Source organism: Hermetia illucens, chromosome 2, assembly GCF_905115235.1.
Source record: "Hermetia illucens chromosome 2, iHerIll2.2.curated.20191125, whole genome shotgun sequence".
NCBI lineage: Eukaryota > Metazoa > Arthropoda > Insecta > Diptera > Stratiomyidae > Hermetia > Hermetia illucens.
The window spans coordinates 10219714-10242871 of record NC_051850.1 but is presented as its reverse complement, the minus strand read 5'-3'; the positions used below and the strand labels follow the sequence as shown (position 1 = coordinate 10242871).

General features: G+C 46.0%; 1 protein-coding gene across 1 annotated transcript; it reads left to right on the top strand.

The window, feature by feature from the left end:
- Positions 1-6731: 6731 nt before the first annotated feature.
- LOC119649934 (drebrin-like protein) lies at positions 6732-21799 on the top strand. Its single transcript, XM_038052353.1, has 6 exons — positions 6732-7111; positions 7197-7368; positions 14195-14551; positions 14618-14889; positions 19800-20278; positions 20692-21799. The coding sequence occupies exons 1-6, from the start codon at positions 7029-7031 to the stop codon at positions 20916-20918; spliced, it is 1590 nt and encodes a 529-aa protein (XP_037908281.1). The 5' UTR covers positions 6732-7028; the 3' UTR covers positions 20919-21799.
- Positions 21800-23158: the final 1359 nt, after the last annotated feature.

The window sequence follows — 23158 nt, the reverse complement described above, 5'->3', positions numbered from 1 at the left end:
CCTTTTTTTCTCAATGGCAATTTTTAAATTGGTGATCATTGATAGCTTGATTGAAGCAATTGCAGGGTTCCTAGTGACGAAGTTGAGTCAATGATGGATAGATTTGCGAGTCTTGTAAGTGAATCTGTCGAGACAATCTCAGATCAGTTTGTAAGGGTCGTTGACCACTGTCAAGTGTTATTGAAATTGTTTTTATCTAATGCCACCTGTAGCCGCTTTCAGTCATGCTGCTCGCAGGATATCAGGGCCTGCGATCAAAATCAATCAGGCACAAATGTTTGAAAAGTAAGGACCACTGATCCCAAAATAAAAGTAGGTTGCTGCTGTCTGTTTCTAGAATTTTTGTGATTGTTGATTTTCATGTTCATTCCGTAGCCTACATAACGACAAAATCTATGAGCGATACCACGACGTTCAGGTTGTAGATAAAATCCGGCTCAATAGGTTACGGTGGGCGGGTCACTTAATCCGTATGACTGAGGACCATGCAGCCTGAAAAGTCCATAAGCGCAGTATTTATGGTAGAAAAAGAAGACGAGGCAGACCCTACCTGAGATGGAACGATGACGTGGGCCAGGACGCCAAACAGCTTTTAGGGATATCGAATTGGTGGACCTCGGTGCAAAACTGAGATGTCTGGAGTTCCCTATTAAGGCAGGCCTAGACCGGATACCGGATGTTGCACCGTTGATGATCGTCGAGGCCCGAAGATTTTTTATTGTTGGACCGGATGATTGCAAGTTCGACTTCTTCTACGGAGGTAAAAAACGAGGCAAACCGGCCTATTCTGACTAAATCAGCCGGGGAGCTGGGGGAAAAGGGGCAAAGGTAAAACCCTTCCAAGCTTAACCTTTTATCGCTGACAGTAGTGGCGACCACCGAGTTCCAGATGGGGCCCGCTGGCAAATTGGCTCTGAATAAGTGCCTGAAGTAGTCTACGCAAGCGGAAATATTTTCCTCAGGGATGTGAAACTGGAGGCTATCTATTTTTATCAGGTATTAGTTGACGTTAAGAAAAGATTCTTTTCTTCCGGCCAATCGATTAATTATTGAGAAAACTTGTTGGCCAGGTTTAAGGGATTTGAGGAGTTTCTTGTAAAGATGCATTCAGATCGGGACGAATAGCTCCGTTGATATTGCTGGACAGGTCTTTGATGATCTTGGAGAGGAGACGGTAGTCAGCTTTACATCTGTTCCATAACCGGTGAAATAATCGTTTCCTGCGCTCCAGTAGTCTGTTTCTATCGCGGACTAAAAGGAGGGTTGAGGGGGAAAGGCATCCGTATTTGTAGTAACCAGGCTCTTTAACTGGAGCGTGTTTGTCAATTGTAGTTTCGGAGGTAGAGCTGACTTTCCAGATGTATGTATGCCGAACATGGGAGGGCCACGGCATGCTTCCAGGTTGCTTATAGCTGGGGTAGTGAGTTCGATCCTGCTCTATGCAGCTCCAGTTTGGGGAAAGGCATTGCAGGTTACATTTAACGGTAACAAACTGAGTTCAGTCTACACAAGAACAGCCCTAAGAGTGTGCGCGGCATTCAGGACTGTCTCAGATGATGCAGCATTCGTCATTTCTGGAATGATGCCCATTGACATCCTGGCAGATGAGATGACGAATATATATAGGGCGAAGTCTATCTCTCCTTTATCGCAGACGAAGAACGCCGAAAGGGAAAGATCGCTAAATAGATGGCAAGAGCGTTGGGAACGCTCGGGAAAGGGTCGGTGGACACACAGGCTCATCCCTACCATCAAGGAGTGGTTGGAGAGATGGCACGGTGAGATTAATTATAATCTTACTCAGTTTCTCACGGGGCATGGAGGATATCGCCAGTACCTGTTCAGGTTTAAACCTCACCCGACTGTCCAAACTGCGATGGAGTCCCAGAGGACCCAGAGCATGTATTCTTCCACTGTCCAAGGTTTGTGGAGGAAAGGAAGAACTTAGAGGAGACTCTAGGAGAGGTGCTTGTACCAGAGAATCTGGTACGAAGAATGCTAACATGTCAGGAAGACTGGGATGCGATCAACTCCATGATCGTATCTATCCAGAGCAAACTGCGAAAGGCAGAGGAGATCAGAAAAGCACGGTTACGTACGCCGCATAGAGACCAAAGGGAACGAAGCTAAAATGAGTTGACTCCGCCCTGTGATGTAATACCGTACGGTGGTTTCACGGGGCTTGGTGGGAGTCGGGGGTGGTTTTAGTGCGTGGCGTGTCCAGGCCAGTGTCTTTTCAAGATTTCCAAGATGTATGTATCTAGTTCAACATTAGAGTGGATGCACGATTTGTCCAGGCGAGGACTCAGTGCACTGGACAAGTAGCGTTGGAAATCGTCGCAGTTTGTCAGATTGAAGGATCTGCATTTATGCGGATGGTGGAGTGAAGGGAGAATTTGCGTTAGATGCAGATAGAGGCTGAGAGCATGATGGTCGGAGTGGACTGCCAAAGAGGAGCAGCTAGTGGCCCATGGTGAGAGATTGGACGAGATTATAAAGCCGTCTAGGAAGGAAGACCCACGAGTGAAAGATGGCACTCCAGCGCTAATGATGTCTGTGCTAAGTAATGGACCTGACTGAAACCAGACGAAGAGCACTTTGCCGTTTTCATTGTTAACTGACTCGCCTCAAGATACGTGCGTCGCGTTGAGGTCACCGCCGAGGATGAAGGCACCGAAACTGACTCCCAGACGTCGGATAGAATGGAAGTGAGGCGCCGGGAAATAGAAAGAGCCGATTAGGACTCGGAGGACGCCTCCACTTCTAACAGGAAATCTGACTATTGCTAACAGGCAGTTTGATGCCAATGCAGCCAATGGGACGCTATTTGCCCTAAGTCCTGCTTTGACTAGGGTGGTTGCGCCTATGTCCGCGAAAAGTAATGTAACCCCAGCGTTCGGACAGAATGGAAGTGAGGTGACGACCTGTGCCGCCCAGGAAGTAGACAGAGCCAATTAGGATTCGGGGAATGCTTCCACTTCTAACACCTCTCTGACTACTGCTGCTAGTGCAACCAATTTGCCTTAAGTCCCGCTTTGACTAGGATGGCTCTGCCTCTGCCGGCGTCGTTGCGGAAAGTAATGTAACCGGGAGCATATAGTTTTATGTTGGGGGTTTTCCCCAGGCTGGTTCTGTTTAGGAGAGCGAGATTAGGATCGGAATCATGGAGGAGCTTGTAGAGAGCGAAACGTTTGTCGTTCGAAATAAGCGAATTAGTGTTGAGTGTGAGGACCTTAATTCTGGGTTTCTATCAATTTGAACAGGAATTGTAAGTACGCTTCGGGTTTGTCTTCAGAGGGGAGACGGAAATAGTCGTAGTAAAAGTCAGAGATTGTGTTCCACAGAGAGGAGGATGACATATTGAATAGGAACCTGACTCCCATGAAGAACCTCCTGGGATCGGAAAAATGGGGGGGGGGGGCGATAAAGAGCTAAGGGTTTCGGGTCTTACTCCACCCCTGGCCACTGCGGCGAAAGACGGGGTCAGTGAAGGAGGAGCGGTCCGATTGGCATGAGGCAGTGGACTAGGCACGAATAGAGGAGGGTCTGCCAAGGTTGGAGAAAAACGGGGCAAGTCGGGATTGTGGGATGCTTTTAACTCTCTCTTTGCGCTGGATTTATTCAAGCCTACGGGGGCATTTGGAGAAGTTTGTTAGGTGATTCGGTCGGCTACAGTTTACACATTTGAGGGGCGCCGCCGACTCTTTATCGACGTTATCTTGTACATTCGGACGGGGGCAGTCTCTAGAGGCGTGTGCACCCGCGCACTTGACACATGTGAGGTTGTATCCGCAGTTTGATGAAACGTGGCCAAATTGTTGGCAGTTGAAACATTGGATGACGCCCCTTTTGGAGGGAAGTGGGATATTTTGATTAGTGACTATGTTGGCATCTGCCTCAGAGTTGAGGGTCACACAGAAGAGGCTCAGGTTGGTGTCATTGGCCCGTGACCACGGGGTTGAAAGCTTAGATATACAGATAGGCGTAACCTATGTTAACTCCTTAATTTCCGAAGCCACGTCTTCGGGATTGAATTTGTGAGGGGAAATTCCTATGAGGATGAGGGTTGGCTTCCTCTCCTTCTTCAGGGTGAAGGAATGACCTTCCAATTTGGTGATTTTGATTAGGTGATGGAGTTTCTTATGAGTAATGAGGCAAATAAGTCGGACTTTGTTTGAACCTGTCGGCCGGAAGGTTGGTAATTTCAAATTTGGCATTTTTGTCAATATTCTTGATAACAAGACCCGTGCCCTGGCAGTCAAACCATATAGAAAAATCGAAGGGAGAAAGCTAATTATATACTTGTCTTTAACTACTGGTGGGTTGTGAACATGCTTACCAACGTGGAAAGTCCTGTGAGTCTGTCTGCTCTTCATTCTTTGGTCACAAAGATAGAGGATGCAACTTTGAATGGTGAGTACGCGATGGGGATGTTCGTGGACATTGAAGGGGCTTTTGACTGTGCGTTTTTTCAAAAACTTTGTGATGCCGCCAGAAATCATGGTGTTGATGATGCTTTAATTAAGTGGATCCATGCTATGCTAACGCAAAGATTGCTGTGCACTGAGGTAGGTGTCGATCGCTACCTGACTGCAGAAGCAACGAAGGGCTGCCCCCAAGGAGGTGTGCTTTCGCCACTTCTATGGAGTATGCTGATCGACTCACTACTATGCGAACTGCAAAATTTGCCAGTACACGCTCAAGCTTATGCTGATAACGTGGTTGTGCTTGCTGTTGATCGGGATCTTGGAATGGTGTGTAGGAATATACAACGTGCCGTTGATTTGATAGACAGCTGGTGCCTCAGACATGGTCTGTCGGTTAATCCAAATAAAACCACAATGGTTTTATTCACAAAAAGGAGAAAACTGGATGGACTTTGTCTCCCTGAGATGAGGGGACTACCCTTCAACTCTCCGAAGAAGTGAAATATCTGGGGGTCACTCTAGGTAAAAAACTTCTTTGGAACAAATATGTAGAGGTAAAGATGAAACGAGCTCTCACAGCTTATGGGCTGTGCAGACGGACCTTCGCCTCGACATGGGGACTCAGGCCTCATGTGCTAATGTGGATATACGTTGCCATCATTAGGCCGATGTTCGTATATGCGTCCGTAGTGTGGTGGGTTAAGGTGAGACAAAAAGGTTTTCACCGTAAACTAGCCGCACTGCAAAGAACTGTGTGGCTGGGTATCACTGGTGCCATGAGCATGACATCCGGCGCAGCTCTGAATGCAATACTCAATTTGCAGCCACTGGATATATTTATTCAAAGCACTGCAATGAGAGCAGCTCATAGGCTAATTCGATTAGATCTATGGAAAAACAACGGATGTGGGGGGCACAGAGCATTGGAAGAGTTACTGGGAGGGCTGAATCCAGTTCTTACAATGCCTTCCGATTGTCGTGTCCCCATACATCTGTTTGGTAGAAGATATGAAGTTACCCTGAAGCGTAGAGAGGACTGGGAAGACCCAGAGGAATGCGTGGTGGGATATACGGAAGTCTTCTACGCTGATGGCTCAAAAAAAGAAGAGAGTTCTAGAGCCGGAGTCTACCCCTCGAATAAAAACGAGAAGTGGGCTTTTCCTTTGGGATAATATGCAACGGTTTTTCAAGACGAAGTTTATGTGATCCTAAGGGCGGTAAACTGGGTGATTGACGAGCGGTTGAAGGGCAGGCGCATCGCAATCTGCAGTGACAGTCAAGCTGCATTGAGGGCATTGAGCAGTCCTTTGATCACCTCGAAAATCGTTCAGGAATACAGAAACCGTTTGAACTCTATGCCTAGATTCAATATGGTGGAACTACTGTGGGTAGCTGATCACTGTGGCATAGAGGGAAATGAAATCTCGGACGCTTTAGCGAATGAGGGGTCAATCTCCCCTATGCCGGGACCGGAGCCAGCAATTGGAGTATCAATAGTTGGCTAAGTCTGTTTTAAAAAACTGGGAACAACCTTCCCATAATGACAGGTGGCAGAGCCTAAATGCTGCCCGACACACCAAACTTTTTCTGCCAGAACCCAATATACGTACCGCAAAGTTTATCCTGTCGAAAAGCAGGAAGCCTTGCATGTGTATTGTGGGCATTCTGACAGGCCATAATTCACTAGCTGGGCATATGTTCAGAATGGGAATTACCGAAGATGATACGTGTCCCTCCTGTAATGAGGAAGCGGAATCCACGGAGCATTTCCTATGTGAATGCCCCGCCTATGGACGCATCAGGCATCAAATCTTTGGTGCCGATGTCCTCCAATTGCGACGGGTAGCATCACATCCACTAACGGAAATCCTGCGATACGTGAACGAATCCGGAATATTCCGTTAGACGGGGGACCATACACATACACACACACTGGTGGGTTGGCCGTGTCGGCAGATTTCGAGGTTCTGGGACATGTGTCTGTCGCTTCGGGGCAATGCTCGTTGTCAGAGAGAAGATGGAAGCAGTTTTTGTTCGCTGGGAACTCAGTGGCCGAGATGCCCGAATCCGTTTGTTTTCGTTTGAAGACAGACTTACCTGAAGCAAGTTTGAATTCGTCTTGGAATCTTTGAATGTAATTGACAAAGGAATTTGCTTTACCGTTCCGAGCGTCAGGCTGGTCCCCGCTTGACGTCACAACCGCCCAGAGTCATCTGTTGGAATTGAAAACCCAATCTACCTCAAACAATGGTGAAGACCAATCAGCTGCCAAGGAATCCAATTTGAACTGTCACTGGTGAGACATTTCGATACAAGATTGAGTTGTCGGTGACGGCGGCTGGGAGCGTTCGTCCGCAAAATTGTAAATTGTTCGCGACCGCGGATACAATTTCTGAGTTTTTCTATGTGATAGCGCAAGTGAAACGGTAAACATTCCACGCAAATGCATTGATCCAGTCAGGGTGCAATGAAACTCTAGTCTTTAGTCGAGGAAAATTTGGCAAGTCGCAAATACCGCCCACAAGATTTTTCCACTCTAGTACTTTGCGCTTGTTTTTTTTTGTGGTCCGACCGAGCCGATAGACTACATCGTGCGGAAAAATGTCGGTAAATTTGAATAAAAACCGCGATAAAATCATAGCGGCCTGGAAGGAGGTGATCGATGATAAGACGGCGACCGATTGGTAAGACGAATTCCATTTGCGACGGAGAATGTGCGCCGGAAAAAGGTGTTCATGGACTGATTTGGGGTTTTCCGGTTGATTTCAGGGCGCTCTTTGGGTACGAGGGGCAAACGAATGATCTGAAATTGGTCAGCACCGGTGACGGTGGTCTGGAGGAGCTCTGCGACGAGTTGAATAGCGGCAAAATTATGTACGCATTTGCCCGTATCGAGGACCCAACGACGAGTCTCACCAAATTTCTGTTGATAAATTGGCAGGTGAGTAACTAGGCTGACGTCGGTGCGTGCATTTTGCTCTCTCACCTATTGTTTTCGGTGAATAGTCGCAAGTGAAAAGCTAACTGTTCGCCGTGCATGCATGACTCTCAAGTGGGTAAGATAAGATAATGGCGCTTTGTAGTTTAGGCGGAGTTTCTCATGCTTTCGAAGGGCATATTCCCAGAAGTAACGAGTTTGTCATGAACTCAGAAACTTGATTTATTTATTGGAAACGCTTCTACCTTGAATGTCGCAGCAAAATGTAATCTGCATGAACAAGGCGGGATGAGAAATGATTCACGTCTGAAAGCACATGGTTCTCTTCCGCGTTTTAACTGAAATGCCAGCATTTAAAATGCTTTCTTAACGTTTTTTCTGTACCCATCTAGCCCAATTTGTGACTACATTTTTTCGGAACAGAACATAAACTGGATGTCGTCCAGTTTCGAAGAGTTGAATTTTGTCGTGTTAGAACATTTTTTTTCGATACATATACACTAGGAGAAATGAAGTCAGCACTACCCTCACTCACCCAACTCAGCCAACTGGGGCTGGATTAAGGGCGCTTTGGCCAAACTGAGTGTTCCTTGCTACTTGGCTCAGCTCATCGAGAGTTACTTTTCGGACAGACTTCTCTGGTACGAGACGGACGACGGGCCGAAGGAGTAAATTGTGACAGCAGGTGTGCCTCAAGGTTCTGTATTGGGACCGCTGCTGTGGAACATAATGTACGACAGAGTGCTTGGCCTTCGCGTGCCGGAGGAGACAACGCTGATTGCTTTTGCGGACGACTTGGCGGTAGTTGCAATTGCAAAGCATCCCGAGGACGCGGAGCTTTATGCAAATGAAGCCATTCATACCATCAAGTCATGGTTACGAATGGTCAAGCTGGACCTGGCGGACGAAAAGACGGAGGCGGTCCTCATTACCAACCGTAGGAAGAACAACACGGTTACCATCCAGGTTGGTAATCGTGAGGTCGTCTCAAAATCGGTTGTCAAATACCTGGGGGTGATGATCGATGCCAAGCTGAGTTTCAAGGGACACTTGGATTATGCGCGAGAGAAGGCAGCAAATGCCAGCTCATCATTGCAAGGATGATGCCTAACGTGGGAGGGCCGAAGTATAGTCGCAGGCTACTCATCGCGGGAGTGGTGAGGTCGATCCTGCTATACGCGGCCCCTGTCTGGGCGGGAGCGTTGAACCACGCTGTCAACCGGAGGAAGATATGTTCGGCATACCGGCCAATTGCGCTAAGGGTGTGCAGCGCATTTAGGACGGCGTCGGCGGAGGCAGTGTGTGTTATCGCAGGAATTATCCCTATAGATCTTCTAGCGAGCGAGGCACACTGGCTCTACGAAAAACGGAAGGCAAATCCAGCCGAGGTGAATGCGGATTTCCGAAAAGCCATCAGGAGAGAGTTGTGTGGCAAGTGGCAACAACGATGGGATAATTCCGACAAGGGCAGGTGGACCCATACATTGATCCCGTGTATCGAGAAATGGGTCAATCGAAAGCACGGAGAATTGAATTACCACCTGACACAGTTCCTTACGGGACACGGTGGCTATAGGAAGTACTTGCATCGCTTCGAGTTGGACGAGTCTCCCAACTGTCCTGAATGCGGTGCTACACTCGAGGACCCGGAGCACGTTATGTTCCATTGTCCCAGATTTCTGCAGCAGAAAAGGAGGTTGAACAGCATCTTAGGGGCGTACATCGAGCCCTCCAACCTGGTGGAAGAGATGTTGAAGTCGGAAGAAAACTGGATGGCGGTAAATGAGGCAGTAGCCGTGGTGCAGACAAAACTCCTGGAGTTGGATCGAGCTCGGAAGGCGGCGCGACGGAGACGCGACATGGACGAGCTGGTATAGCGAACCAGAGAAGTAATACTTCACGGTGGTCCCGCGGGGAGCGGCGGAAGAGTGGGGGTGGTTTTAGTGGGTGTGAATCCCACACACTGCTGCAACCTGGCGCAGCAGCGTCTTTCTAAGATTTCCACCTCCATCCATAAAAAAAAAGCACTACCCTCACTCGCATTACCATGAAATGGAGCCATATGTTTTGGGCAAGGAATCCTTCTGCGACTTCCATCCTTTCGACAAACAACTATGCTAAGATGTTGGACCCAATTTGTACCGAGACATGAGATACACGTCCTGTGACCCCTTTCAACTCGCCTCTTGTCGCGAACAAAGTGCTGACTCTGTGGTAGACGACGATGACCGTCTTTGGTTACTAGTTTTGCAACCAGTGCTTTGTTTCCATTTTTGAGTTGACTTCCAGCTGTAGAGTCACGCCGACATTGATGGTACATTGCCTGTTGATATTCATTTTACTCATGAAACATACTTTTTCCTCTTTTTTTTTGTTCAAATATAACTTACGATTATATTAATACGATTCCAACTGCCAGCGCTCTTCAGAATCTCTCTGACAATGTTGTCTGGAGAGAGCTCCCCTATGTCTGCATAAAGCTGCTTACGAAAGCCGTCCCACCTATCGCAAGAGAAGAAGGTGTGTTCAGCGTCGTCCGCCACTCCAATGCAGAACACACAATTAGGAGATCGCGCCTTCCCAATCCTGTACAGGTAAGACTGAAAACCTCCATGCCCACTTAGAAGTTGGGTAAGGAAGCAATCAATCTCACCGTGCGTTCTGTTCAACCACGAGTCTAAATTGCCGATGAGCCGCGCAGTCCATCTACCCCTTGGTTCATTTTCCCAAGAAAGTTGCCGCTCAGAAAGGATGCGTTGACGTTTTTCATGGGTAACAACCTTTTTTAAGTTCTCGCCCTTTCGGCAGTAGGTAGCTTTGCGCTCCTAGGCAAAGAGGGCAACGGGGATCACTCCTACGTTCGTCATCACAACCGGTTCGGAGACGGTGCGATAAGCAGACGCCACTAGCAAAGCTCCCCGCCTTTGCACTTAAGGAATGCGTTTACGATGCACCTCCTTGTCAAGGGCGTCAGCCCATAACTCCGCGCCATAGACCAGAACCAACTATGTTGCTCCCATAAGGAGACGTCTCCTAGTTGATTTAGGGCCCCCGACATTCGCCATTAGCCGACCCAAGGCCACGACTCCAGCTGCAGCCCTGTCCGCTGCTGCTTTGATTTGCTCGAAGAAGCTCATCTTCGAGCATTAAACCAAGGTATTTAACCGCTGGTTTTGACTCTATAGTCGTCGATCGATATGGGACGCAGGGTCGGGATTCTCCTTCTGATCAGGCTGACTACTTCGGTTTTTTTCCAGCGCAAGGTTGAAACCGTGAACCGTCATCCATCCGCTTACCCGTCGCATCAATATGGTAAGTTTGCTTTGCGCCTGTTCAACAGTGCGTCCGGCAACAAGTGCCGCAACGTCGGCTGCATAACCGACCAGGCGCGACTCTTCGGGCATATCGAGTCTCAGCAGACTATCATAAGAAGCGTTCCAGAAGAATGGATCCCTGTACTACTCCCGACGTGATTTCCATCCTTCTATGGCCCTCTAGCGTCTCATAGAGCAGGGAGCGGTCTTTCAGATAATCCCTCAATATCAATATATAAAGAGATAGCTTGGCAAGTGAAATGAGTTTTTCAATGTGCCAAGTATATCTGTCCATCTTACGGAATTGAAGGCATTTCTGACTTCAAGCGTTATGAGGAGCACTATCCGTCGAGACCGGGGATCTACTCCTGATGAGCTTCTCGAGCACTTTTCCGACCGTCTTGTTTTTCATAGTGAAAACCGCTTCTTCGAGCTCTCTCATCGCGAAAAGGGCGCAATCGTCGACGCTTCCCGCGCTATCTACATCAACCCGTACAGGGTGTCTGGGAAACAATGCCCGCACAATGCGGTCCATCTGGTCGGTACTTAGTATACAGAGCCTCCGCAGAGTCCCGATTTTTCTGGTGACAAGCTTATAGAAAAGTCCCCACGGGTCCTCATTCACCTCGTTAACAAGCTTCTGACAGCCGCGAGCTGTGCTTTTAGTTGTAGCGTTGCGAATTCTTCGTTTTGCTGATCTATACTGCACCTTTATGGCACATGCCTCCTCGTTGGCGTGTAAACGTTGTGCCAAACGGCGGAGCTTATGACACTCCCTCCGTAAGTCGACAATTTTTACCGTCCACCAGTAAATAGAAGGCTTGTCGTGCCTGGGGCCCCTCCGGGGCATGGAAGCCACCGTGTTGAATTCCGTGTGCGTTAGAATATCCATTTTTCGGATTAGAATAAAGGGAATTTATTATTCATTGATCTTGTTGTATCAAGTGCCTTGCAGACGGTAATTGAGTCTTTTTACGTTATTTGCGGAAGATCAATGAGAACATAAATCTCTCTTTCTATCAACGTTCGGTGTTGTATTAGCGTCAATCTATTAGTTCTCCTCATACATCCGCAAGTAGTCTTACAACTTACTGTTCAGCTTACTTTAGGGCATCAATAGCCTTTCCGCCCATCCGATATCTGAACCTTCGTAGACGGAGTAGAAGATGATCCGAAATGACTCAAACCGACTCGAATCCCCGTGGAATGAGAGAATACGAGGTTAGGCAATTAAGTAATGAGACTAATTTTATTCCCGCGCTTGTGGTAAACCTGCAACCTTCAAATTCCCTTTCCCTTCCCTGGGATCCTTCCTCTCTCCATTGATGTATTCACCATTGCTTTAGCTTGTTTAGATCGCCTGCTGTGTCGTGTTGAGTAGAGTGTGTGGGTGGTACTCGTCACGAAAGTGGAGAAATGAGCAACGAATCACGATAAAATTTTCCGCCAGATTGGGCAAAACAGCTTCGGCAACGTACGCTAAAATTGTAAAAATGCATGGCGATTGTACTCTGAGTCGTGCCCAGGTGTTTCGATGGTATAAAGAGTTTAAGGAGGAGCGTGGAGGCGCGGAGCAGTAGACCAGTCGACGTGCAGACTGACGCGTGTGCGTGCCCTAATCCGTAAAGATCGGATCGGATCAAAGGAACCCATTTTGCGTCAATTACGGACATCCAAGCGGCCGTCACGAGGGTACTCGAGGACATCTCAGTCGAAGCGTTCCAAAAATCTTACGGAGGGTGGAAAACGCGCTGGAATCGCTGTATAACTGCCCAAGGGGACTGCATTCAAGGGGATGGAAGAGTTGTAGAATAATTTTTAAATATAGGGTTTTCAGTCTCATTACTTAATTGTCTAACCTCGTATATGGCGGCGACCTTAGGTCGATATCTCCGGTTTCAAAATGACAGCTCTTCCGGATATTTTCCCATGCCATAGTCAAACCTATATATGGTTGCTGTTCACCTCTAGGTAGAGTATTGTTCATCAACCACACCTACGCGCCATCGAAATCGGTTCGCTGAAATGCGACTCAACTCTCCCACGACCTCCTGGGATTCCCGAACCCCTCTACTGTACTGCACCAAGTTCTTTTGGGGCGGCTCCTTCGTGGGCCATATAGGTAGAGGGATCTGCACGGCGTAGTCAGCAATGCATCGCCTTTCTTTAATGTGTGACCTATCCACTGCCATTTTCGCCTTCTGATCCCATTGCCCATAGTTAACAGGCCTGTGCACTGACCAAATCCTTTATTGAATTTAGTGTCAGGCCAGCGTACTTCGGTCATATTTCGCAGTCAAGTGTTTGTAGTATCTGCGGTCTTGTGACATATGCAATATTTCATTCGCCTTGTTCAGTGCCAATTTGACGAGAATGCCTTTAATAATTTGCAGTTTTTCTTCTTTTTCTCACGCTTTAACACTACTTACACTACTGCCTAATTCACATCCCGACATTCATTTATATCCAACATTTAATATTTAAAACGCCTTAAGCTCTTTCGTCACAATTCTGTTTTTCCGGCTCCGACTTGTTTTCGAAATGCCGCTTGGACGATTGTTGACTTGTCTCCGTGTCAACTACCCACGTCTCATCACTAGTAATTATGCGTTTCATGAGGGTCAGGTCATCATTCGCTTCAGAAATCGTGTTCTCAGTAACTGTTTTTCGATGTTGTTTTTGCACGAAATTTAGGCCTATTGGGACGAGCCAAGATGCAACATGTTTCATGTGTATGTGTTGGCCAGTTAGGCCATGCGCCCTTGATCGGAAAAGGTGATAATCCGAAGGAGTAATGTCTGAGCTCTGTAGCGGGTGGGGCAGCAACATATGGCTGAGCATTATCATGTCGAAAATTCACCTTGTTATGTCTTTTGGAGTATTCTGGCCGTTCTATCTTCAACGCTCATCAGTTGTTGTTGATAATACTCCCCCATGATAGTTTCGTTTTCACAGAGTAGCTCATAGTACACTACGCCCTTCTGATCCGACCAAATGCAGAGCATAGACTTTGATCTGTGAATATTCGGCTCTGTCTGCAAACTTTTTCGGCTGTCCAGGACGTTCCTTGTCTTCAATGTCAACATAGCCGTTGACGCGTCAAAACCAGTACCCACATATTTGTTGCAATCGATAATCGTCGACTGCTGTCTTCTTCCCATTAAAACAAAAAAGTAAAGCTTCTCGCAAAATGCGTTTGAAATGTTTGAAATAAAAAAATGTCTAACGATGACGCTTCGTCATGAAGATGGTTGCCAGTATAGCTTGGTGCGATTCAATAACATGGACGCCATCTTTTGTAAAATTTTTAAAATTAATGTATGCTCCTAATAGGAGCATGTGCATAAATAATTCGCGAATGCCACTTATCCAAACAATTATATTAATTTCACCAATAAACAGATAATAATAAATTTGATAAGTCACTTATGAATTCTTATAATTAGCCCTGGTCTTCGGTCTACTTAGGTTTCAAACTAGATTAGAGTATACACCTTCAAAAATCTATGTTCTAGGGCGAAGGCGCTCCAGTCCTCCGCAAGGGAACTTGTGCAAATCACATTCACGATGTTGCCAAACTGTTAACTGGGGCTCACTTAACAATAAATGCTCGCGTTGAAGATGACATCGACAAAGAACGATTGCTAAATAAACTTAGCAAAGTCAGCTCAGCATACAGTTTCAAAGAAACACGTATTGTACATGATGAACAGAAAACCCCAATTGGCACAAATTACAATCGTGTTATCCCAGCCAAAGAGCTCAACCCAGCTGAGATGCAGAATTTCTGGAAAAAGGAGGAGGAAGAAGAACGTGAACGCATTGAAAAGGAGAAAGAACGTAAAAGACTAGAAATTATTAAAGCTGAAGAGGTAATGTGATGTGAAAGCCAATTTTGCATCAAAGATTTTATTCCGGGGAACTTTCCGTATTTTCAGGAGCAACGTGCTCGCGAAGAACGGGAACATCGTGAACGAGAGAAGAAAATATTGGAAGATGCGCGTCTACAATCGGCCCATACACCAATTAAAACATCACCACAGCCTTTAAGCCCTATCAAAACCTTAGACAGTCCAACAAGAACAATGACGGAAGCGGAAAGGATGAGACAACAAAGGAATCAAGAAGCGCGAGAATTGATTGGATCACGAGTTGGAACGGCTAAAGCTATTTTCACTCAAAACACATGTGATGGACAAATGCAAACAAAGTAAGTAAATTATTACCTTTATCTTTTTAAGATTTTGGATGAAAGTTTTCACAGTAAATAGGTTTCCAAGTAAACAAATTCCGGAATATTATGTTATTCGGGCAATTTTGAATCGTGTCCGGGTGGTTCAGTGGTTAGAGCGCTGGACTATCATAGCAGGAGGTCGGGATTCAAATCTCACTGGTGGCAGAGGGACTTGTATCGTGAGTAGATGTTGGCTACCGGTCGATTCTGCTGTGAATGAGCACCTGAGTTAAATCAGGGTAATAATCTCGGGCGAGCGCAATGCTGACGACATCCTACAGTGTACTGTAGTATACCCTTACGGTCTTGAATGAAGTATTCTGACACGCTTCAAGGCCCTGATCCTGATTTTCGCGCCAATCTCGACAAATGCTGGGCTTTACCTAATACTAGCGCTAAGTGTCAAGCATTTAGGCTTGAATGATCCCACATACTTAAAAGATAAAGGAGCGCTGGTGGTGGTCGGTGGTAGGTTAGTGGGAGAATCCGTCGAGAACTTCCCGCATCATCGAGCATGTACCCAGAATGGAGTACTTCTGCATGGTTTGAACCAGACAGTATGAGAGTCCTAGGATAGGCTATTATGGAAGATAACAACATCAACAATATGCGCGGAAGGACCCGTCTTCTCAATTAACAAGACGTTGTGTGTTATGTGGCGATCAGTTAGAGCTTACCGGTCCCAATACATGCTGTAAGCAGAACTACTATGCTGCTTTTATGCAAGATTTTGATGAATCACCTTACATACAACATTAAACCTGTTCGTGTATTGCACCGGTGCCATTATAGTGCAGCCCGAGATGGTCCAACGTCTCTTACGCCGAACCACACATTCTGCACTGGTCGCTCTTTCATCATGAGTGACCACGCCGTCCTAAATGGCACAGATGAATTCCTCCGTCTCAGTAAAGAGCTCCCCAGCACACAGCCATCTGTTGCAAATCGAAAAATGGCTGCCAAAGACAATTCATGTGTTTACCGTCTACTACCTTCGACTTCCATGCATCGATCCGCTCTTGGTCCATTTTCACTCCACTCAGAGGATTGCAAGATTGATCCTTCGACTTAAATGGAGTCAGCCCACAGTCTGCTCTTTACTGTAAAAATAGCGAGTCGACTTGGCGGTGATGTTGTGCTGCCACGCCAGCCACGCCCCTACCCCCGATGTCACGAGGTAGGTTCATCCGCTCAACGGCAAAGTTTGGATGATGCATTCGGAATTTGGACATAGTTTTCCGTATTCGCCGCTGGAGGATCGGTTTTTGTCCACGGCAATATTCCGAATATATAAGCTAGTGAAGGGATAGCGAATTCATTCAATGCGCTTATTTTATTCTGCCCCGAGAGATGCGATTTCAGTACCGGATTTACACGTCGCTGGAATTCGGACAGCAACACATCCTTCAGAGCACCAACTCGAGCATGGGTTCCTTGCAGAATTCCTAGGTATTTGTAGAAGCCTGTCTTGGTCATAGCTTGGATCTGGTTGTCACCAATTCTATGTCCGGCATGCGGCTCGTGGCGACCTTTGGGGACGGCTTGGATTCGACACTTGTCTAATCTAAAGTCCATTCGAATATCGCAACTGAACATGTCTACTATTCGCAACAGACTTCTAAGGTGATCGTCAGGACTAGCATACAACTTGATGTCATCTAGATACATCAAATGTGTCAGCTCGCACCTATCATGTAGGCCATATTTGATTGCAGAACCAGGCCCTCTAGCATCATTTAGTAGCCATGCAAGGAGGTTCAATACCATACAAAACCAAACGGGACTCAACGAATCCCCCTGGCCCCTGCCTCTCTGTATATGGATAGGCTCTGAGGTATTGACACCTTCAGATGAACCCATTGATAAGGTGGTGAGCCACCCTTCCATGACTGTCGCCAAAAACTTTATACAGATGCAGACGTCGAACATCGATTAGCCAGGTATATTGGACGCTGTCGAAAGCCTTGGCATAATCGATATAGCAACTAAAGAGGTTTTTTTGGCCTCTAATTGCTTATCCTACAACTACCGAGTCGATAATAAATTGCTCACAGCAAACCCCTTGGACCGACTCGGTAGCCCTTCTGCTCCTCGGACAGAATGTTATTGGCCTCGAGGTGCGCATTTACCCTTCCACTAATAATAATGGACGTTATGAATTTATAGAGGGTTGGTAAGCCAGTAATCAGTCTTGTGCCTGCTGGTTCCTGTACCCTGTCATTCTTAGGGATAAGGTAGGTAATCCCCGCAATGAGGAAGGGTGGAAATTCCTGCGGCCGACTCATGATTTGATTTATGATGTGTGCCAACCGACCATGTATACTAGTGAGCTTTTTGCATCAGAAGTTCTGCAGTCGTTCCAGACCTGGGCCCCTCCATTTCTTCGAGGTGTTGATAACTCGTCCGACCTTGTCTTCGGTAACATCCGCAAAATTCATGCTCGCCATAGTGGCATAGCGGGTGCCTTCGGCGGTGATTCACTCAGCATGCTGGGCTCAGTGCTCTTTCGCTTTCGTCACTGAAGACTACACTGTCTGGACGCTCTGTTGGGATTCGTTGACTGATCTGAAAAGGCTCCGCTGGTTCCTCGTGTACGTTGCATGCTGGACACGTTTGGAGTGACTTGCGCCATACCATTGGGAGAGCGTGGCTGCATCATACGGCTTAAATCAGCAACTGATTACTTAGTACATCGATAGCCAAGCAACGATCAAGGCACTTAGGCCAAACCAGGTGAACTGTAAACTGGTACGGGAATGCCTTGACACAGTGAATACACTCGGCTCGTCCAACATGGTCTGGATACTCTGGGTTCCGGGCTATGCTGGGTTGGAAGGCAACAACGCAACGGACAAACTAGCCAAGAAGGGAGCAGGGACGCCTTTACAGGGGCCAGAATCTTTCTGTGGAATGGGAAACGGTTTCATGACTGATGAATGAAGAGGAACGGTTGAGGGTATTATACTGGGCGGGCATACCAGGGATGGAGCAGTCCAGGGTGCTTATTGGGGGATACGAACCCATGCGCATAAAGGATTGCTTAAACCTCACCAAAAAGAACCTTGGAATCATAGTGGGAATCATCACTGGTCATTGTCGGCTAAACTATCACCTGGGGAAGCTAGGGATATCTACGCACACTGCCTGCAGGTTCTGTGAGGAGGAGGACGAAACCTCTATACACGTCCTGGGACAGTGTCCGGCACTTGTGCAAAGTAGGTCGAGGCATCTGGGAGAATACTCCATATCAGATGCAAAGTTGGAAGATCTGGAAGTAGGGAACATACTAAAGTTTCTGACGGTTATAGGCTTGCTTGAAATACTACGATCAATAGGTACACTATAACCAGTAAAAGGGGCACAATAGTTCTTTAAGGATGCAGTGCGACTTTCCCTTATCAGAATAATAAATACCTTTGCAACCGACTGCATACGACAGAAAGTTTCTGCTTTAGTGTGTCCAGAATTTCAAATACGGGTGTTTCACTGGGGATAGCAGAAATTCTGTAAACTCTCTGCACTTTATTCTTCATCCATCTGCTGGCATTGCCAAGGTTGAATTGAGTCAGGCTAGCAATGTCTTGCCTTAGTGAGTCACGCCGGCGTGCCAGACGAATTTTCCATGGTGGATCTCTTCGGTCCCTCAAAGCAATAGCGCGAAGATGAATCTTCTGACCGTGCAATCTGGCAGCCGTAACTGCATCATAATACACCAGTGATTGTAGTTGCAGCAGCGACATATCAGCATACAATCGAGATGCAATCTCATCATTGATTTGAAGTGGAATTCTTGTAGTTACAGGAGGTGAATAGAGCCTGGGAATACCTGGTCTATACAAAGGATCCATTTCCGAGAATTTTATACATGGGTTTTGGAATTTGTCTCGAACCTCAGCGGAAACCTTAGCTGGACGGTGGAGCCACTCCTCTTCACCGTCCAGCGAGATTTCCCCTGAGGTTTGGGACGAATTCCAAAAAGCGTGTATAAAATCCTCGGAAATGGATCCTTTGTATAGACCAGGTATTCCCAGGCTCTATGCATCTCCATCTCGGCGAGTACTGAAACTGTTGCCTACGAAGCGGCGTGGTGTTGTTGATGATGCCGCCTCTACTTTCATCGACTCATGGTCACCAATTTCCGTGATGGCGTCGAGTCGAACACGTCCCCTCATAGCTGCTGGGATTGCGTCGCTGCGACTAATGAAGCGGTACTGGTCTACGACTCGCTGTACAGTCACGTGCGCGTATTGCAGGAAAAGCTTGACAAATCTCTGGTGCAACAAGCGGCGGCAAGATGTTATATCTGCCCCCGCCGTTATTTCGTAGTGGGAGCGGACGATAAAGAGGTTCGTAGCCTCAGTCCATTTCATCCACTGTCTACACGAACCTGCTGAATTGATCGCCACAGATTGTGACGAAACAGCTGCAGCAGACGGAGTATTGCGCCCCACGAGTCGACGCCGTGCTGTCCATTACGGGAGCCCGACTCAGTCACCCAATCCCGCCGGTTGTTCGTACCGGACCTCAAATTTCTCCCTCTCCTCATTTTTGGGTGTGTGTTCTATACCTAACTGCCAGGGGTGGTTGTAGCTTCCTCAGTAAATAATCGGCAAGACTGCAAATTTCCTGCACTTTGTCACCTAGCGCCTGAGACGCTGTGGGGCGTAAAGCCATTCAGACTGAAGCTATCTATCTCTCCTCCTTTCAAAACCAGGCTTAGCACCGGCTACGAATTTGATTTCAGTCGTTATTAAATGAAATACTTCTCAGAATGGAAGATTTTTATCTCTTTGATGTCTCCTATTCACTCCAGGCAAAGAATCCCGACCGCTTCTCTTTGAATTTATTACCATCCCATTTAATGCCTCCTTTCCTTCTTGTCACAGGACTGCTGCCCCCGTAAAGCCAGTAAGAAATTCAATTGCTCAACGAATCAACGCATTGAATAGCAGCACCCAACAAAGAGCCAACGATGAAGAAACTCCACGACCTGTGAAAGCACAACCCATCCCTAAAACTGCGGCTCCAATTGAAATTATCCCCGAGACACCTCCAATAAAGGAAGTAACTTCAACTGTTAGTGTTGCGCCAAATGATACCAATACTTGCCAAACATCTGCCGAAACTTCGACAATCTCGGTATCGCCTAGTAATCAACCAACACAGCCAGCTACAGCCGCACCAACAGATGAATATGACGAATTTGAAGATCAGTATTCAACGATTAAACGTTCACCTCATAGTAAAACTAATTCACTAGCCTCGCCAGATGAGCCAGTCATCACATCGACCGTTCAACAGAAGCAGCAGCAACAGGAAGTACCACAGCAAACAGTCGTTAGTAATGGCAATGGACAGAGATATGGTAAGAATTTTGAAAAAGGGCGTATTATTGGTTAGGTTTCAGTAATTCTCGAGGCAGATATTTTTGTCAATTTTTGTTCAGGGATTTAGGAGCCTAAGTCCGCATCGACTTAATGTCGGACCGGACCAAATGTAGAGCAACTTACTTCCGCTCTTTATAGTCCACGGACTCTTCTTTTTGGGTTTAACACCCAAAGTTTAAAAATCAAAACGGGGACGAAGACGGTTATGGTTTCGTCTCTCCCAAAGCAGAGGTCAGGCAGCGTCTAATAAGTTGCCTCTGCCTTGGTACGAAACCGTAGCCGTCTTCGCCCCTGTTTTGAGATATTCTTATATTTTATTGTTAAAGCATTGGAGTCCATTTTCTCATTGCACTCGATATATTTTTACCATAATTTGACTCTCTCGTTTCAGATCCCGTCACAGAAGATGACATTCTTTACCAGGATGCTCTGAACGACGGCGGATTAAAAGCTCGAGCACTATACGACTACCAAGCTGCTGATGAGTCGGAAATAACATTTGATCCAGGTGACATCATCACCCACATAGATCAAATCGACGAAGGTTGGTGGCAAGGCCTCGGTCCAGATGGTACCTATGGACTGTTCCCAGCTAACTATGTTGAATTGATAAATTAACATAGGACCCGTATTTAGTTACAAATATGACGATGTCGATTGTAATTGGGAATGCAATCGTCGGACAATCTGAGATAAGTTTGCATTTTTTTTCTCTTTAATATTAATCATTGTAAGATGTAGGTAATTTTAGAGGAGAAATTGAAGAGAAGAACAGAAGATGGTTAGTCTTGATAGGATCAATTTTTTATAGCAGTATTTATGGAAATTTACATGAGTCATTAATGTTGATTGATAGTTATAATTGTCACAAGCAGATTTTGGAGAATTGAAAATGATGTGACCAGAAAATTGAAAGTTAGAGTTTGATGATATGGATCCCAGGATGATTCAAGTAGGTTGAGGAATTTGAGACAACAGAGTTTAGTGATGATTGTTAATTTTTAATCCAACTGCGGACATATAGTTTATGGGATGGGCCAAGGAACTTGTTATGTAGGTTTGTGTGGTCAAATCTAGCAGGTATTGTTGCCAAGAATGGTATAATTTAGGGTACCAGAAAAGGTAACAGGAAGGTCCTAAATGAGCCTCAGAAGTAACTTTATATGTTGCCAAACTCTTACTTATTTCGGTATTCTCTCACTCAGCAAAGGATGTTATTATTAAATATCAATTCCCTTCAAAAGTACTCTCAGAATTACGAAAGTGTTGAAAAATAAGAGAAGGTAAGGAAGTACTAAGGATTTTCAGCCGATATAATGCCTTAAAAAACTGCCAGCGACGGTGTAACTCCTCTGAATCATTCACTCGACCCATTTTGGAAGCATAAAAAATTAGATAAAAGCGCCACCGAAATTATCAGTGAAGTCAAGCGATGACGGCTATACGGTTTCTTACCAGGGCAGAGGCAAATCGTCAGACGCTGCCTCCCAGGGAAGAGGTAAACCGTAAAGCCGTCATCGCTTGACTTCTTTGAAAAGTTTGGGTGCAAGCCCTAAGCGAGGGGTCCGTGGACCAGGAAAGAGGGAGTAAGTTGCTTCCCGTTTGGTCCGGTCCAGCATTAAGTTGACGCGGACTTAGGACCCCATCATTCTCAAAACGGAAATTATCAATGCCATTGATTGTATTCGTCGACGATCAGTTGGACAGCCAGCCTCTTGCCTTTCTCTATCATTATAAGAAATTAATCTACTATTTTGCGTCGATGGATACACAACTCTAGGGCTCCCATTACTTGCGCATTCCCTATTTATTTATTTCTTTTTTGGAACGGAAATTTAATTCTCCCAAAGACTATAAAAGTGCAATTCGAAGTTTGCTTAAATCTTTGCTGCGCCGATGACGACATCCAACAATCTGTAAGCAAACAGCAACAACAGTAACCTGTGGATTTGCAAGCAAGCTATATTCCGTAAATTTGTTTAGGGCTTGAGGGAGTCCTGAGTCCGCATCCACTTGATGATGAAACGGGCCAATTGGGGACCAACTCTTTTCTATTTCTCTATTTCTTGGTTCACAGACTCCTCATTTTGGCAGCACACCCAAGTCACTTTCAGTAGCGTTGCTCGGAGAGTAGAAGAGTCAAATAAGTTCCTTTTGGTCAGGGCAAGATCGTCATTGATTGTTTTTGAAATATTACTCTTTCCAAATATTAAGACCAGTTTTTATTTATTTCAAAATGTATTTATTTATTTTTCCAAATCTATCGCGTCGCCTTTGAAGTTGTCCCCTTCAATCACAATACAGTTGCGCCAACGTGTTTTCAAATCCTCGAAACAACAACTAAAGTCACCTTCCGGAATTCATGTTTTATCTCTTCTAGGGCTGCATCTTTTGAATTTCACAGGCAGCCAGAAGTCACATGGTGCTGAACCACAACTATATGAATCGTTTTTTTTTTTTGACGATAAGTCCCGAAATACCTGCGCCTTTTTTCTAACAAATAGAGGCCGAGACTTTCAGGCCCAAAATACCTTTCAGAACAGTCGCGGGAACGTTCTTTGTCTTCAACACCTTTCGGATCTTCTTTAAACTGTTTATGTCATTTGTAAACATTCCTTCCCGAAAAAGTATGGTCCCCGAAGGCTTTCTGTATCATCCTTAATATTTCTTCATTTGGAATTTCATAAATAAAATTTCTCCCTTTGCTCAATATAATTAGACATTGTAAAAATCGCCAATGCACTTTTAGCGTTGTAAACAATCAAGCTTAAAACAAAAAGAAATGAATGCTTTGACATATAATTTGTCAGATGCCTGTCACAATGCCGCCAACTTAAAAAAAAAAATTGAAGGACAGT

Coding starts and splice junctions, on each gene's coding strand:
- LOC119649934 (XM_038052353.1), top strand. CDS start 7,029: ATGTCGGTAAATTTGAATAAAAACCGCGATAAAATCATAGCGGCCTGG. Junction 7,369..14,194: donor TTCTGTTGATAAATTGGCAG/GTGAGTAACTAG, acceptor TCTATGTTCTAG/GGCGAAGGCGCTCCAGTCCT. Junction 14,552..14,617: donor AAATTATTAAAGCTGAAGAG/GTAATGTGATGT, acceptor CCGTATTTTCAG/GAGCAACGTGCTCGCGAAGA.